This window comes from Cottoperca gobio, chromosome 3, assembly GCF_900634415.1.
Source record: "Cottoperca gobio chromosome 3, fCotGob3.1, whole genome shotgun sequence".
In the NCBI taxonomy this organism is placed as follows: Eukaryota; Metazoa; Chordata; class Actinopteri; order Perciformes; family Bovichtidae; genus Cottoperca; species Cottoperca gobio.
The window spans coordinates 10,880,200-10,893,894 of record NC_041357.1 but is presented as its reverse complement, the minus strand read 5'-3'; the positions used below and the strand labels follow the sequence as shown (position 1 = coordinate 10,893,894).

Here is a 13,695-nt window from a genome sequence, read left to right as displayed (position 1 = left end):
GCTGACAGGCTGAAAACTTAATCGACTCTGATGAGTTGCCTCTACAGAAAAGCTGTAACGGGGACTGGTCCTATGAGGTGGCACACATTAAAGGATGTCAAGTGGGTGTCCGCTACCCCGTGGCCAGAAACTGCACCTGTAGGAAATGTAACGGAAATAACACAGACTGCGGGCCCTTCCGTGGAAACATAGCCAACTGTCTGTCCATTTAGAGACACTTATCATCCTTGTGTCACATGACATGTTACTAAAAATAAACAGGTACCACTTAAGTTTTTATGTTTTGTCTTTTTTCCACAAGTTACATTTTAAGTTTGTCCTTTTTCAGCTCTTTAATCAAAATCATCAGTCACACATTTTAACCTGCTCTGTCCTGTCGTCGTTAACGTCTCCAACAATCTGTCAACGCAGATGAAATGTCACACGTCAGTGCAGAAGAAACTTCAAAGTCATAAAGGCCAACTGAGAGATTAAAAGTCCCACCGACATTTTCCTTTTTTCTCCTGACCAAAATGACTGACCCCTAAATTTCAATAACCCTGCCATCAATGTTTTCATGCTGAGAATGGGAGGTCGTCCTATAAGAAAAAGAGCAGACCTCACCTCTTTCTTGACATTTGGAAATGAAAGTATAGAGTTTGCAGTATAGCCAAATGTTCCACTAAAGTGCCTGCTGGTCAGTGGCTCTCTTCAGTAGGCGACACTAAATGTAGAAATAGCCCAGCAGGTAAACTCTTTCATATTTGTTTCTGCACATGAGCCATTATTTCAATAGGCCCTTATGTGAGATTATGCTTAATTTATGCACTGTTGTTAAAGGAAAAGTTCGACATTTTGTTGAAATATGCTTTGCAGCAGAACGTGAGATGACAGCATCTTTACCACTCGTGTGTCCATTAAACATCAGGACTGTTTTGGCTTTAAGAAGACATAATAATAGCTCAACAAGAATATGAAATATTATTTTAAGTCAAACCACAGCAGTCAAATCAGTGCATGCTTTTGTTCTGTAGAACTTTCTTTGTATTCTGAGCTGAGGATTTTTGCCTTAAAATTCAGGAAACTAGAATCCAAAAAGGCAGAACTGATTAACATCTTTACAGAAAAATGAGGAGAATAATATATCAGCTCTCTACCCTGAAGTCCTCTGCAGTTTCTCATTCATTCTATGGTTCAGTTCGGAAAAGGCTTGTTTTTAGCCAATGGCAGGTGCAGCTTCTGAGTCTGCAAATTGTTAGCATAACATCTTATTAATGCGGAGACATGGACAAATCTGAGGGTCCTGCTAATGACAGACAACTCACTCATTAACATGAGAATATGTTAATTACCGACAGCGTTGTGACTTGGCAACTTACCAGTTTTATGCTAACGTGTTCTCCTTTAGTGTGGACAGCATCTAATTCAGACTAATTCATTATAATGTCTCGTCAGTGTTAATGGGGTAAAGGAATTTCATTGAGAAAACGATCTATGATTATGATTTATTTTACTATTTAATGTTTGCTGTGAGACACAACAGTGATGATAGTGGAAGAAGGGAGCAGGACACGATGTTTCCCAGTAACATCAGAAAGAGAGCAGCTCCAAATGATAAAATGTATATTTTTATTGTGTGTAAAATGGAACAATAAAGCTAATATGGTGACGAAATGGAGAGAATAGTGACACCACACATGCACATTTAGGCTTTGTTGTAACAGTTTAGTACCTTTTTTTAAGGACTGCAAAATACTTGTACCACCGTGTATCTTTCCCTATTTTGACTATTTTACTCTCATAAAGGTAGTTAAGTATTGCACTTCCAGAAGGACCGATGAGAGATAGATTAAACAAAGAATGATCATAATCAAAGCTGCTTGGACTGAGAGATATTCTGACTTTTAGTCCTTATTATTTGTCCACATGTAAATCCTACATTTCCAGAAATTGTGGATTTCTTTCTCCAAACTTTGAAAAGCTCCCTCCAGATACAAATAAGATATTTCTCTATGTTTTCACAGGATGAGTAGTACTCCTTATAACTCCTAAACTGAACTTAAAATCAGTCAAGTTGCTCCTGGGCCTATACTGTCTCAGAAGGAAGATGTGGATAAAAAACAACTGTGTCACCAGCTTTACTTTTGGAAATTAATGGTTAACATTTCTGCCGTTAAATCTAATCTGTAGTGATTTCAAATGTGTGCAACTGGATAACACATGTATTTAAAGGGTATCAATATTTAAGCCAGCCAGTAGTGCAATGTTCAAAGCCAAAATGCCCTAACAAGTGACACAATCAATGAAATGATTAATTATAGAATGTGGAACAGAATGATCAATGACAGAAGAAAGTAGATAATGTGAGTAGATTACAGAGAGTTTATTTTCTACTTTAGGACAGCAGCATACTGAAGAAAATGTATGAGAGAGGCAGCTGAAGTATTTCTCAGACAGACAAGTTTTGATATTGTTGTTTGGAGGGAAAGGAGTCCAGATAAAAGGAGCAATGACCGACCCCGCAGGCCGAGCTGACCTAAGCTGCTTGTAGTACAAGCTGGCATGTAGAGATGGACTGTGGCCTGAGGCTGCTGCTTTCTTGGCCTTTACTGTATCACAACATCAACATTTCTTATTTGAATACAAACACCCTGAGGTGCACAACCAGCAGAGGGAGTGCAGGATAGATGTGACCTGAAGGAATCTCAGGAAGATGCAGATAAAGCAATATACTGTAGTTCCTCTCTATTCCTCTCTATCTCTAGGCATTGGAAGAGCACATACTGTTCCTCCACCAGCGCTGAATAATGTCCACCACTTACAGCTTTGGTGATATTTAATTGATTGATTGTCTGTTTAATTTTTCCATTTTTCCTTCTTACGTTTCCTTAAGAAATACAACAGCTGTTTTCAAGCTGAGATGAGAGATGACCATGTCATGTTCTCTGTGATGCTGATTCCCAGGAACTTAAAACTCTTCACTTGCTCCACCTCAGATCAGTTGATGAAGACGGGTGTGTGTGTGTGTGTGTGTGTGTGTGTGTGCGTGTGTGTGTGTATGTGTCTTCTCCTTTTTTCATCAAAGAATCAACTATGAGCTCCTTGGTTGTTGCTGACGTTGAGCAGAAGGTTGTTCTCTGAGCACCACTCAGATTGTTGATTACTTTTCTATAAGTCTCATAGTTTGAAATCCGGCCAATGATTAGCAAGTTAGCATGCTAACACACTGAAACACACTACCATGGTAGCATGGTAAAGTAAGCATTTAGCTCAAAGCACAGCTATGTCTAAGTACAGGCCTAAAGAGCTGCTAGCATAGTCTTCATGTTTGATCAATGGTGAAGACTATTATTCATTTATCAAAAATGTAGTCAACTAATTTTCTGTTAATCCGATCGATTAATTCACCAATTGTTTCAACACTATTAAGCTTGCAGTTCATCAGATCCATTACCGTATATTATATTTAACGGTGCACACATATAGGAGTGAAAGATGGGACAGCCCCATTACTTCATCTTCTCTGTCAACATCCAGACGGACCTCGGACCTACTCACCCTCATGTTCATAGATTTTATTTCAGCCTTTAAACTCCACACAGACTCTTCTGTCACATTTCCAGTTCAGTGTGAACACTGCAGGCTGGATATCTACTGACAGATTTCAGTCCATTCAGGTCATTGGCGTCCTTTAAAAGCGGCTTGTTTTCATCCAGCGGCTCCCCGGAGGTTCGTGCTCTCTCCTCACAAATGACTGCCGCAGCCAACATTTAGATAGACATTTAATCAAGTTTATAGACGAGTCTGTCGCTCTGCTGGAGGGAGGAAATGGACGCGGTCACGCGGTCATGTAGTGGATGGCTTTGTGTCAGGCTCTGATGAATTCTTCCTTGAGTTGGATTTTTATAAGAACTAAGGATAATATATTGTTTTAGAAGGTCATATACAGCACGGTCCAGAGCACACTATTATCACTACTGCTATTAACGCCTGTTAAATGCACACAGAGCTCTGAATGGGCACATGAATATACAGTATGTACTCTCCTGCATGTTTGTTCTCTTAGCCGGTGAGGGGGGCACACCAAACTGAAATGTTTAAGGACCAGAGCTGCAGCTGCGGCTCTGTGAGGCTGGACTGAGACACAGTGATGCTTTAACAGCCTCACAATGACAATGAATGTCATTAGTTACATGGGTGTGTTAGTTTGTTTATCAGCAGGATTACGGAGAAACAACTGCTCTGATGTTCATGAAACTTGGTGGAAGGGCGTGACATGGGCCGAGGTAGTTAAGACACTCCATCGTGATGGGAACATGTCTGTCTGTAAAGGTCGACCTTTAAGCCTTCACATGATGGGAGATGTTCTCTGTGCTCACCGCGAGGTAAGGCCAGAGCCTTGCGGTAAAGGCAGCTAGTTCGTTTTGTTTCTATTGTTACCTCTCCTGCTTACCTGTGCCGCTTCATACAGCTGTTATCTCATTGGTTGCACTTTGAAAGGTCAGTGCCAATTGAGGTCAAAGTTTTTACTGTTTTACCGCTGATCATGTGAAAGCAGCTTTAGGTGCAAATATAGGAAAAGTCATTGGGATACATCTTCTGGGAACCATGAATGTCTGTACCAAAGGTGATGGCAATCCCTCTAGTAGTTGTTGAGATATGTCGCTAATGTGGCTAAAAACATGCCATGAAGGATATAATTCCAAAACATCATATAATCATTGTGGAGAACTTTTGTATCAGGTAATATTTAGATCTCACAAATGGTTCAAACCACACAAAGAAATGAACAAAATGTCCTGATGTTACTCCCAACATCAGTACAATAGTAACTAATGTGCTTAATCTTCCTACCAGCAGTCCGTGTGAGAGAGTGGGCGTCATTTAAAGGCTGGTATGTGGTTTTGATGTATCTTCTGCACTTGGAGTTAAACTGAGAAATATTTGAACTTAAACTTAAATTGGAGTTTGGAGCAAAACTTCAGCCTTTGATAAATGACTTGTTTGCATCGACTCGCACTCTGCTCTCATCGACTAGGTTTTTATAAATATTAATAAGCTTCATTTATATGTAGCCCTTTAAAAAATGAGCTATAAAATGCATTATGAAGACAGCGGCAATGAAAACAGAACAGCACACATACATTTATGAAACAACATGGTTTTTGTGAGCTGACAACATTTCCCCGACAAGACAAAGAGAACGAACATTTCATTTTTATGCTCTTTAAAAACAGAAATATCCACCATTGTTATTCCTCAAAGTTCAAATTTGGCAGGACTATTATTTTTTTAGCCCTTGCTGCAAATATTCCCTGCAAATAAGCAAGAGGATATAGAGACACAGCGAGCTGGATCTGCACGACACTTGACCTAGCTGTGCTCAAGGACAGCAGGATGAGTATAAATGAGACATTACTGTCTGAGCAGCAGATCTGCAACTCTTTCTTTAGCCAGCATGATGAACTGCCATGTCATGCTGCTATACTGCCTTTGTTCAGTGTGTTGGGGGGGAGGGGGTAAAAAAGATGGGTACTCTTTTACGCACAGTCTGCGATAAACGGGCCAAATAATTGCCTAATCAAAAAAGTTACATTCTAAAAGGAGGACACATTAATTAGTGTCTTTACTTGTTAAGGGGTCTTCATACAACAGCTCACTTACACCCCCTCCCACTCCCAGCAGTTGGCACTACCAGCCAACCTCAGCCCAGTGGGTGCCAGGGGACTTTCTTACACTGCACCCTAATTTAGGGACCCACATCCCCACAATGGAACCCATCTTTTAACCGCAACAACTGCATCTCATTGTATACACATTTGAACTCCTTGCTGAGCTATGCTTTGTTACTTATTGTAGGTTTTATTTTGGATTTAATTTATGTTTTATTGCTGGTGCTTTGTTGGTTATTGTATGTTTTATTACTGATCTTATGTGATGTAAGGTGACCTTGAGTGCCATTAAATATAATGTATTATTATCACACTGGATAATGGATTGAAAGGTATGCTGTTATTTAGGAGGGATTGCCTTCCTCTACACCACTGCCTATGACTGAACATTGGACATATGTGCAGTGGGACTAAAGGTTGAGCCCTGACATTTAAATGACTTCCTCTTTAGGCTTTTTTTCCCCACTTGAGAGAATCCTTTGATTTATTCGGTTAATTCAACCCAGTGACAGACAGCAGCTCTAGAAGTAGAACTGGTTATACATACGCTTGAACTTGTATATAGTTTAATACATATCATGAAGCTTTCCAAATATCTTTTACATAACTGTTCCTCTTTTTGTTAACTTCTAAAACCAACAACATTCACTGAGGACAATCCTGGGGACAGTTTTGTCTTTCACATCGTTACAAAACAATGGTTCTACGATTTACAATTTTTGGAGCACCGATATTCTCTCAACCTGCCTCATCTAGTCCTACATTAAGTACTGATTCCATATGTATTGAATAAGGAGTTATAACAACACAGAACTCGTTTTTTGTTTCTTGAAAGACATTGGAAGCCGTCTATACACTTTTACTCGCCATGTCATTTTAAACCTCCTCCCTACTGCGCTCCCTATGGCCAGCTGTGGTACTGCACAAACAAGCAAGGTCAGAAGTAAAAGTAGAAACAACCTAAAATAAGAAATAAAATGTCTGGGCCTTCCAACACTGTTGGGAAAGTTACTTAGAAAACTTCTACGTTTGTGATTTCTAAAGCATATATCAAATGTTACCTGATGTGAGTATCTTGTCACACACACACATGTGTTTTGAAGCTTGAACACTACACACTCAAATGTTTTCTCCTCCTAATACAAAACATTTTCAGGGATTTGAGAAATCTTTCAGATTTATTCAATATGCAAAAATGAAAACATTATTTCTCATAATGCCTCAAAAATCCACATTTATTACTTTTATAACAAAACTGTACAACGTGCACATAAACTCTCATATTCATAAATGCCACATGATTAAACCACCGGCACTACAGATTATATAGTTATGTGAAACCCTATGTGCATCCTAATGTTACATTGTTCTGATGTATGTGTTTTTTCTGTCTTCTGTAAATAATTCAAATAGAAAATTCATCAATTATTGAATTACACAAAAGTTCTCAACCAAGTGGGACAAAACGGAATTTGTGATTTCACTGGAGACAGAAAAGGAAATATTCACCCCAAAAAATGAACTCTACATATTTTTCTTCTCAGACTTTGATGTGCGTTGCCGAGTGTTGGATATCAGTCATAGAGATGTCTGTCGTTTGTCGAATAGAAGCTGTAACGGGATGTTTTTTGTTGCCGCTTTGAGCACCACAAGCCGAATGCCATCTCGTTCCATTATAGTCGAGACACGGCATCTCTACGGCCAATATCTCAAACACTCGGCAACTCACACTTTTTTTTTGGGGTGAACTGTACCTTTTAAATTCTTCCCACCTCTGCAGATGTTACACTGCGGACATTAAACAACAATCATTAATAGAGGAGCTTCTTAACACAGAATGGCAGAAAAGAGCCTTTTTCACTGGAGAACACAACAAATCACCTCCAGTAATAAAGGAAACGTTTTAAGAGCAATAAAAAAATCACATTCAACCGTCAGCAGAACTACATTGTTCTGCATTGTTTGATTAGTATCGGTAAACATTAGGGAAGATTCATTTAAAGAAGCACCACAGTTTTGGAAGGTCCATTCGCCAGACTGACAGCTGAAATTAGGGAGAGAGCAATTCCCAAATTCACTGCCAACTAAATAGCAAACTTGTTCCGGATGATCTCTCCACCCTCCACCTCCACCTGCTCGTAAAGCCACTTCCTGTCGCAGCGACACTCCACACCACACTTGCGTGAGCCGCACTCGTTGCAAGGGTAGAAGCAGCCCATACAGTCCACATCCAGACAGTCGCACATGTCCTTGCTGTTGGAGAGCAGTCGGCCTTTGTTGTCGTACACTCTGCTCTTGGCTCCAATAGTCTGTCTGCAGGCACAAGATGAAAGACTGACATTTACGATTCACTTTTCTTGAAGCATTTTTTCCCCCTCAAAGGTTTTCTTTAAATACAGTTTCAGTTTTATTTATATCCGACAGTATAAAATGATCATAGTGGAATATAAATTTAATATCTTCATGATTCAACACCGTACTCTGACAAAGACAATTAATATTATGAAACATTCGCTAAGGGGTGAAAACATGGGGTCATTTTTGGCTTTCACATCGTTACGAAACAATTGTCAATTATATATTCATATTTAATTAATCTTGTTAACCAGCACAGGGGCTAAAGAAAAAAAGCCTACCCTCTGAAAACTCCTACAGGATTGATACAATCAGATGTCTTGGAGTTTTTTTGAGCACCTACATTATCATGTATTCCTACATTAATACTATTTTACATTAAGCATAAGGAATTACAACAACTCACACTCACTGTCTTCCTTTCTTTAGATTTTACTGGCCATGTCATTTAAACTTCCTCTCTGTTGCACCCCCTACTGCGTGTGCTTGTCACCATTGTTAGGAAACTCATTTATTTGTCAGATTCTTTAGTAGACAACAGCGAACTGCACTCGCTGCAAATTGAAGCTGTGTATTTAGGTATATTTTGACAAACAATTTGACTGTTTGGAAGATATCCAGGTCATGGATGGACAGAGAAGTGAATTATGTTGCTGTGTTTTAAAGGTTTCTATTTTATGTTTTGCTAGAGCAAAACTGGGATGTCATTTGAATCCACTTCTGTGAATCAAAGCTAAGTACAGCCGCCCTGTACTCATAATGCAACATGTGGCTGCATTTTATTTGGTTCCAAGAAGCTATGTTGGGAGTGTCTGCCACTTTAACAATGCAATTTTAAATGTTCTAGACCATAGGTCTTCAACAGGGGGTCCTGCGGAGGTACTGCAGGGGGGTTGCGAAATAGTTTGTAGATAAAGCAATTTAAAAATATAAGTTTTGCTTTGCCATTCACATTCCCTCCTCCGCTGTACTGTGTGACACACACCTGCAGTCAGAGACAGAGTGGAGGAAAGGAGAGGGGTGAAATAAAATAAATTTCCGCCACACACCCTCCCACAATATATACAGTAGGGGGTCCCTGCACCACGACCCCTGTTCTAGACATTTGCTCTTTAATATGAGATACTGACATCAAAAATTCAGGACAGCCAATTGTTGTACCTGTGCTGAAAATATCTCCCCTACTGCATGTACCGCCTGCGTTTGGTTTGGTATTGGTCTCAGAAAAGAGAAATATATCACAAATTCCATTATGACCCCAGAAATGTAAGATGTCACCAGCAGCCTCTTTAAAAAATATATTATTTTTATTATTCTAGTTCATTTTCAACCATTCCGACACAAACCTCACTGCAGCCTGAGTGAAGCAGCAACAGGCTTATCTAAGATGGGCTGCACGCTGAAAAGAGCTTAGTGTTTCCAAGGACACTCATTCACTTCTGAATAGCAGAGATAAAGAGGTGAACACTGTAAATAAATACTCTATCATACACTTCAGTAGTAGTGAGAGTAAAGATACGCCCACACACTGACTCACCTGTCGGATGTCGTTTGTTTTGCTCCACGGCCTCCTCGTCCACCCTGTGACAAAATAGATAAATACATGTTATGCTAATGTCAATTATCCCAACAATAGTTTATGCATTTGGCTTAGTTAATTATGAGAGAAAAAAGACATCTGAGAAAATGCCAATTGTTGTTGTTTAATGGTCTGAAGACAGCTTTGTTTCAAATGACCCAATTTAACAAGCTGCTGTTCAGTGCTTTATTGTAGCTCTGACTCCAGTGATGCCTCTGACAATAATGAAAAATATTATGTTACTTTTACATTTTAATAAATTAGGCTCCACCAGATGAAACTTGTAATATCAAGGTAGCCTGATTACTGATCATTTACTCTGATATACAAATAAATATACCCACATTAGTTTTTTTAATTCCATGATGTATTTTGCAACTCTCTGCATCCTTGCATAAACTCCCATTATATCAATAATGAAAGTTTACAGATACATTCTAATAACCCCAGTGTCAAACAAAAGACAGACAGACAGACAGACAGACAGACAGACAGACAGACAGACAGACAGACAGACAGACAGATAGATAGATAGATAGATAGATAGAGCCTTTCACTCTGTTAACAGCTACAGAAATTCAAAGGCAGCCGTTTATGTACTGTGCTGCTTCCTAAAGCCCGACTGGTGAGGAGATGTTGTTGTTCAAGATTAAGTATTCTTTGATTTGATCATTCACCAGCCGTTCAAGTACTTTAGCTAAAATAGAGAGCTTGGAAATTGGTCTGTAATTATTCATCACCGTGGGAAATAAGGGGGGAGATTGTCTGGGCCTACGGATTCTTTGGGGTCTAGGCCTTACAAACCTCCCCAGCAGAGAAGGGGGTGAACGAGAAAGTTTGGCTACGAAAGGCATGACTGGTAGGAAAGGAGGGGGGTGATTTACCAAAAGATAAAGTGTCAAACAAGGAACTGGAGGCAATAAAATGTTTGTTAATACAATAAAGCATCTTGGACTTATTTGACACAGGGGTGGAGCCAACAACAATGTAAGAGCTGGCAGAGAGAGAATTGATGATTTTCCAAAATCTCCTAGGATCGTTTAAACGGTCTGTGGTCTGGGATAAGTCAAAATCACTTTTGGCTTTTTTAATGGAAGCAGTGCAGCAATTATACAGTGTGCAACTTTGCCTCAGTTTGTTGTGTTTGTGTAACAATCATGACAATTTATTAAAACTTAAGGTATCTGTCAAAAAATAATTGTATGTATTGCAGCGGGCACGGGGTTCCGATGGGGGAGCACAGCGCCCCTCCAAGACAATGGTAGGGGAAACACTGTATTGTAAAGCAAAAACAACTAGTATGATACTTTAAAAAGGTGAACACACCAGAAAACTCACCCTCATTCCTCCTCTTCTGTCTCTGCGTAGACTGACAGCCTCTCTCGCTCTGTCTCTGTCGGCTTGTGTTCCCATTTGGTTTGCAACATTTGTCTCCTTTGGTACCACCCCTCTTTTACGAAGTTCAATCTGTGGAATATTCGCAGTTATCTAGTCACTTCATATAAAATAAAACAGGATGACTTGCTAAGAATGAAAACAATCGGTTACAGATAGACCAGTTTATATAACACCTTTGATGAATCCTGCCCCTGGCTGAATATGGTGGGCACTGCATCCTCCCTCAGAAACTGTTTGCCATTGTAGTCCCTGAAGCAGTCGGCCCTGAAATGCTCTGAGCAGAGGCAGGTGTTGGCAGTTGGGATGAAGTTTTTCATCCCCAAGCTGTGCACCCATTTGCTGGCAAGTTGAGGTTTGCTGAGTGGGAACCTGAACGCAGGAGAGAGAGGAGATGGTTTCTAACCCGGCTGCATGATTTCAACCATTACAGCCTGATGGTAAACTGTCTATTAAAGTAGATGTCAAATCTTAAAACAATGTTAATTTTCTTGCAACTACACTTGCTTCATCAGATACATAAGCGTTTACATCCAAAAGCTTTGCCGGTTCTTTACAGTAGTGTTATGTTGTGTTGTATCTTTTATTACTCTTTTATGATCAATGTTGATTATTATTATTGCCTGCCATCATGTTCTTTCAGTCTCCACTACACTGCCATCAGTCACACATCTTTTTTTATTCATTTTTAAGAAATTTAATTTTGTGTCTGAGAAAGCTCTGTAAAGCCATGTACATTTAAAAAAATGTATTTAACCTTTATTTATACAGGTAAAATCTCATTGAGACACAGGGTGTCATTCTCAAGAGAAACCTGATCAGATAAATAAAACAAACCTGACTTTTGAGATTGCATGTGTATACCTGATACAGTTCAACTGTCTGCCTGTCAGGCTGGCTGTCGAGCCAGGTAAAGACACTTATATGTGATGAAATACAGCTGTGAACAGAGCTGCTACAGGCAATCTTTAGTACGTATTATTGTATTTGTACTTCAACTTTGTATTTTCTTAAATAAATCAAACGTAGTAAGACTATGCTGCTATGTATTTGCATATTAGTGTGCATTTATGCACAATTAAGCCACAACATAAACTGCATTTTAATATTCTTTCAAGCTATGGTGACGGTATGGTTTAGCAAAACACATATGCAGTCTCTGGAAAAAAGCATGCTAATACGAGAAAAGACGCCATACCAGGACTAGCATTAACCTTGACTCTAATGCAGCATGGTAGGTTAAGCTAATACATCGAGACACACATGGTGTTTTAATGTAAAGTTATGTACACGGTTTCTACGTTGTGTCTCTTCAAATACCGATTTAAAGATCAGTTGTACCGAACACTCACCTGTAAAATCTGATTTCAGACCCTTTGACAAATTTATTGTTGCACCCTATCGCCGCACATATTACGGGCATAGTGTCCTTTCTGTCGAAACTGTGACTAAATGCAGAAAACGTGCAGGAAAAAGAACAGCTGCAGGAGGCGTGTGATTGTTTTCGTTTGGTTTCTTCTTCGGCAAAGTTAAAAATGTACATCCGCTTCAACTTCCTGTTTCACCTTGAAAGACTCTTCCCTCTAGCGGCGGCTCACAGTCAAAGAAAAAGAGGTATACCTGTGAGCAACTGTAAACTTTACAGGTGTATGTCAGAGCTATAAACAATATTATATAGATTCAACACTGATCTAGATGAAACCGCTGGAACAATTCAGAGGAAAATGTGCTTTTTATTCTCCATACAAAACATTAGATCAATTTATATGACTGATTCATAGATGAAACTACCCAAGCTATGACAATAATAATCCAGTAATATACATCCATAATATATATGAATTCTGACCGGGGCCATTCTTTCTGTATATCTATTACTTTTGACTGCATTTAGCTGGTAACTCTTTCATACTTTCATTATGTAACACTTTTTATATTTATAATTGAATGTTTCAACATTGAAGTACATGTTCAGTAGTCATTCAAGTTTTACAACTGGAATTCTTAATCATCCCAAATGGATAATTTGCCTTTTGCACACAAAAAGAAGATAACATTGTTATTGTGTGTCTTGTTTCATTGCTTTTAGCCTAAACTGTGACTGCTTAAGTATTGCCCAACTTTTTAAAATGTCCTACATTCAAAATCGCCAAAAGTACTAGCATCAAAATATACTTAAAGATGGCATATTATCAATAACTCACTTTGTCAGTGCTTGTGCACATACAGTTGGGTAAGCTTTGCAAATTGTAAACAAGGAAATTAAAATTACTCCAATTTGTGTGGGCTGCCTTGTTCAGAAAACATGGCATTCAACCACCCAACACCCATACTACCATACTATTTAATACACCAGAAAAGTATGTCCCAATACATAGTATGTCAAATGCAGTATGTTAAAAAAAGAACTGGATTTTCTACTGCATCTGGTTCCATTTTGCAGTATGCAAGCTTGCCTTTCTGGCTGTTCTTGACCCACAACCTTTGTGCAGTACATATATGGTCATGACGGTCAAAGTTCAAAGTGCAATGTTATGACGCAATAGTATGTCCCAATTGTATGCATACTGTATGCAACAGTACATCATTTGTAAGGGCAGCTGCAGTATATACTAAAAATAAAAGTATGTGATTTCAGAGAGTAAATACAGGTTGATCGGACAGTGTGAGAAAAATAATGTTTTAGTAGAAACCCAAAATAAAAGTATGAACCTA

The 13,695-nt window shown here is 39.0% G+C and overlaps 2 protein-coding genes across 3 annotated transcripts in view; one reads left to right on the top strand and one right to left on the bottom strand.

Moving 5' to 3' along the window:
- LOC115028448 (gonadotropin subunit beta-1-like) overlaps positions 1-229 on the top strand; it is a 1,481-nt gene extending 1,252 nt beyond the window's left edge. Inside the window, exon 2 of the mRNA XM_029462239.1 lies at positions 9-229. Coding sequence (XP_029318099.1) covers positions 9-212 — 204 coding nt within the window. The 3' untranslated portion in view covers positions 213-229. The remainder of the gene's footprint in view (positions 1-8) is intronic.
- Positions 230-6,810: 6,581 nt separating this feature from the next.
- On the bottom strand, positions 6,811-12,529 carry arl14ep (ADP-ribosylation factor-like 14 effector protein). Of its 2 annotated transcripts, none has more exons than XM_029462196.1 (5): positions 12,333-12,529; positions 11,157-11,352; positions 10,912-11,052; positions 9,544-9,587; positions 6,811-7,964 (listed from the first exon to the last, which is right to left on the bottom strand). In XM_029462196.1, the coding sequence occupies exons 1-5, from the start codon at positions 12,521-12,523 to the stop codon at positions 7,736-7,738; spliced, it is 801 nt and encodes a 266-aa protein (XP_029318056.1). In that variant the 5' UTR covers positions 12,524-12,529; the 3' UTR covers positions 6,811-7,735. The 2 variants fall into 2 exon arrangements, with proteins under 2 accessions (XP_029318056.1, XP_029318065.1); XM_029462205.1 differs by having other exon boundaries at positions 10,924-11,052; positions 12,333-12,525.
- Positions 12,530-13,695: the final 1,166 nt, after the last annotated feature.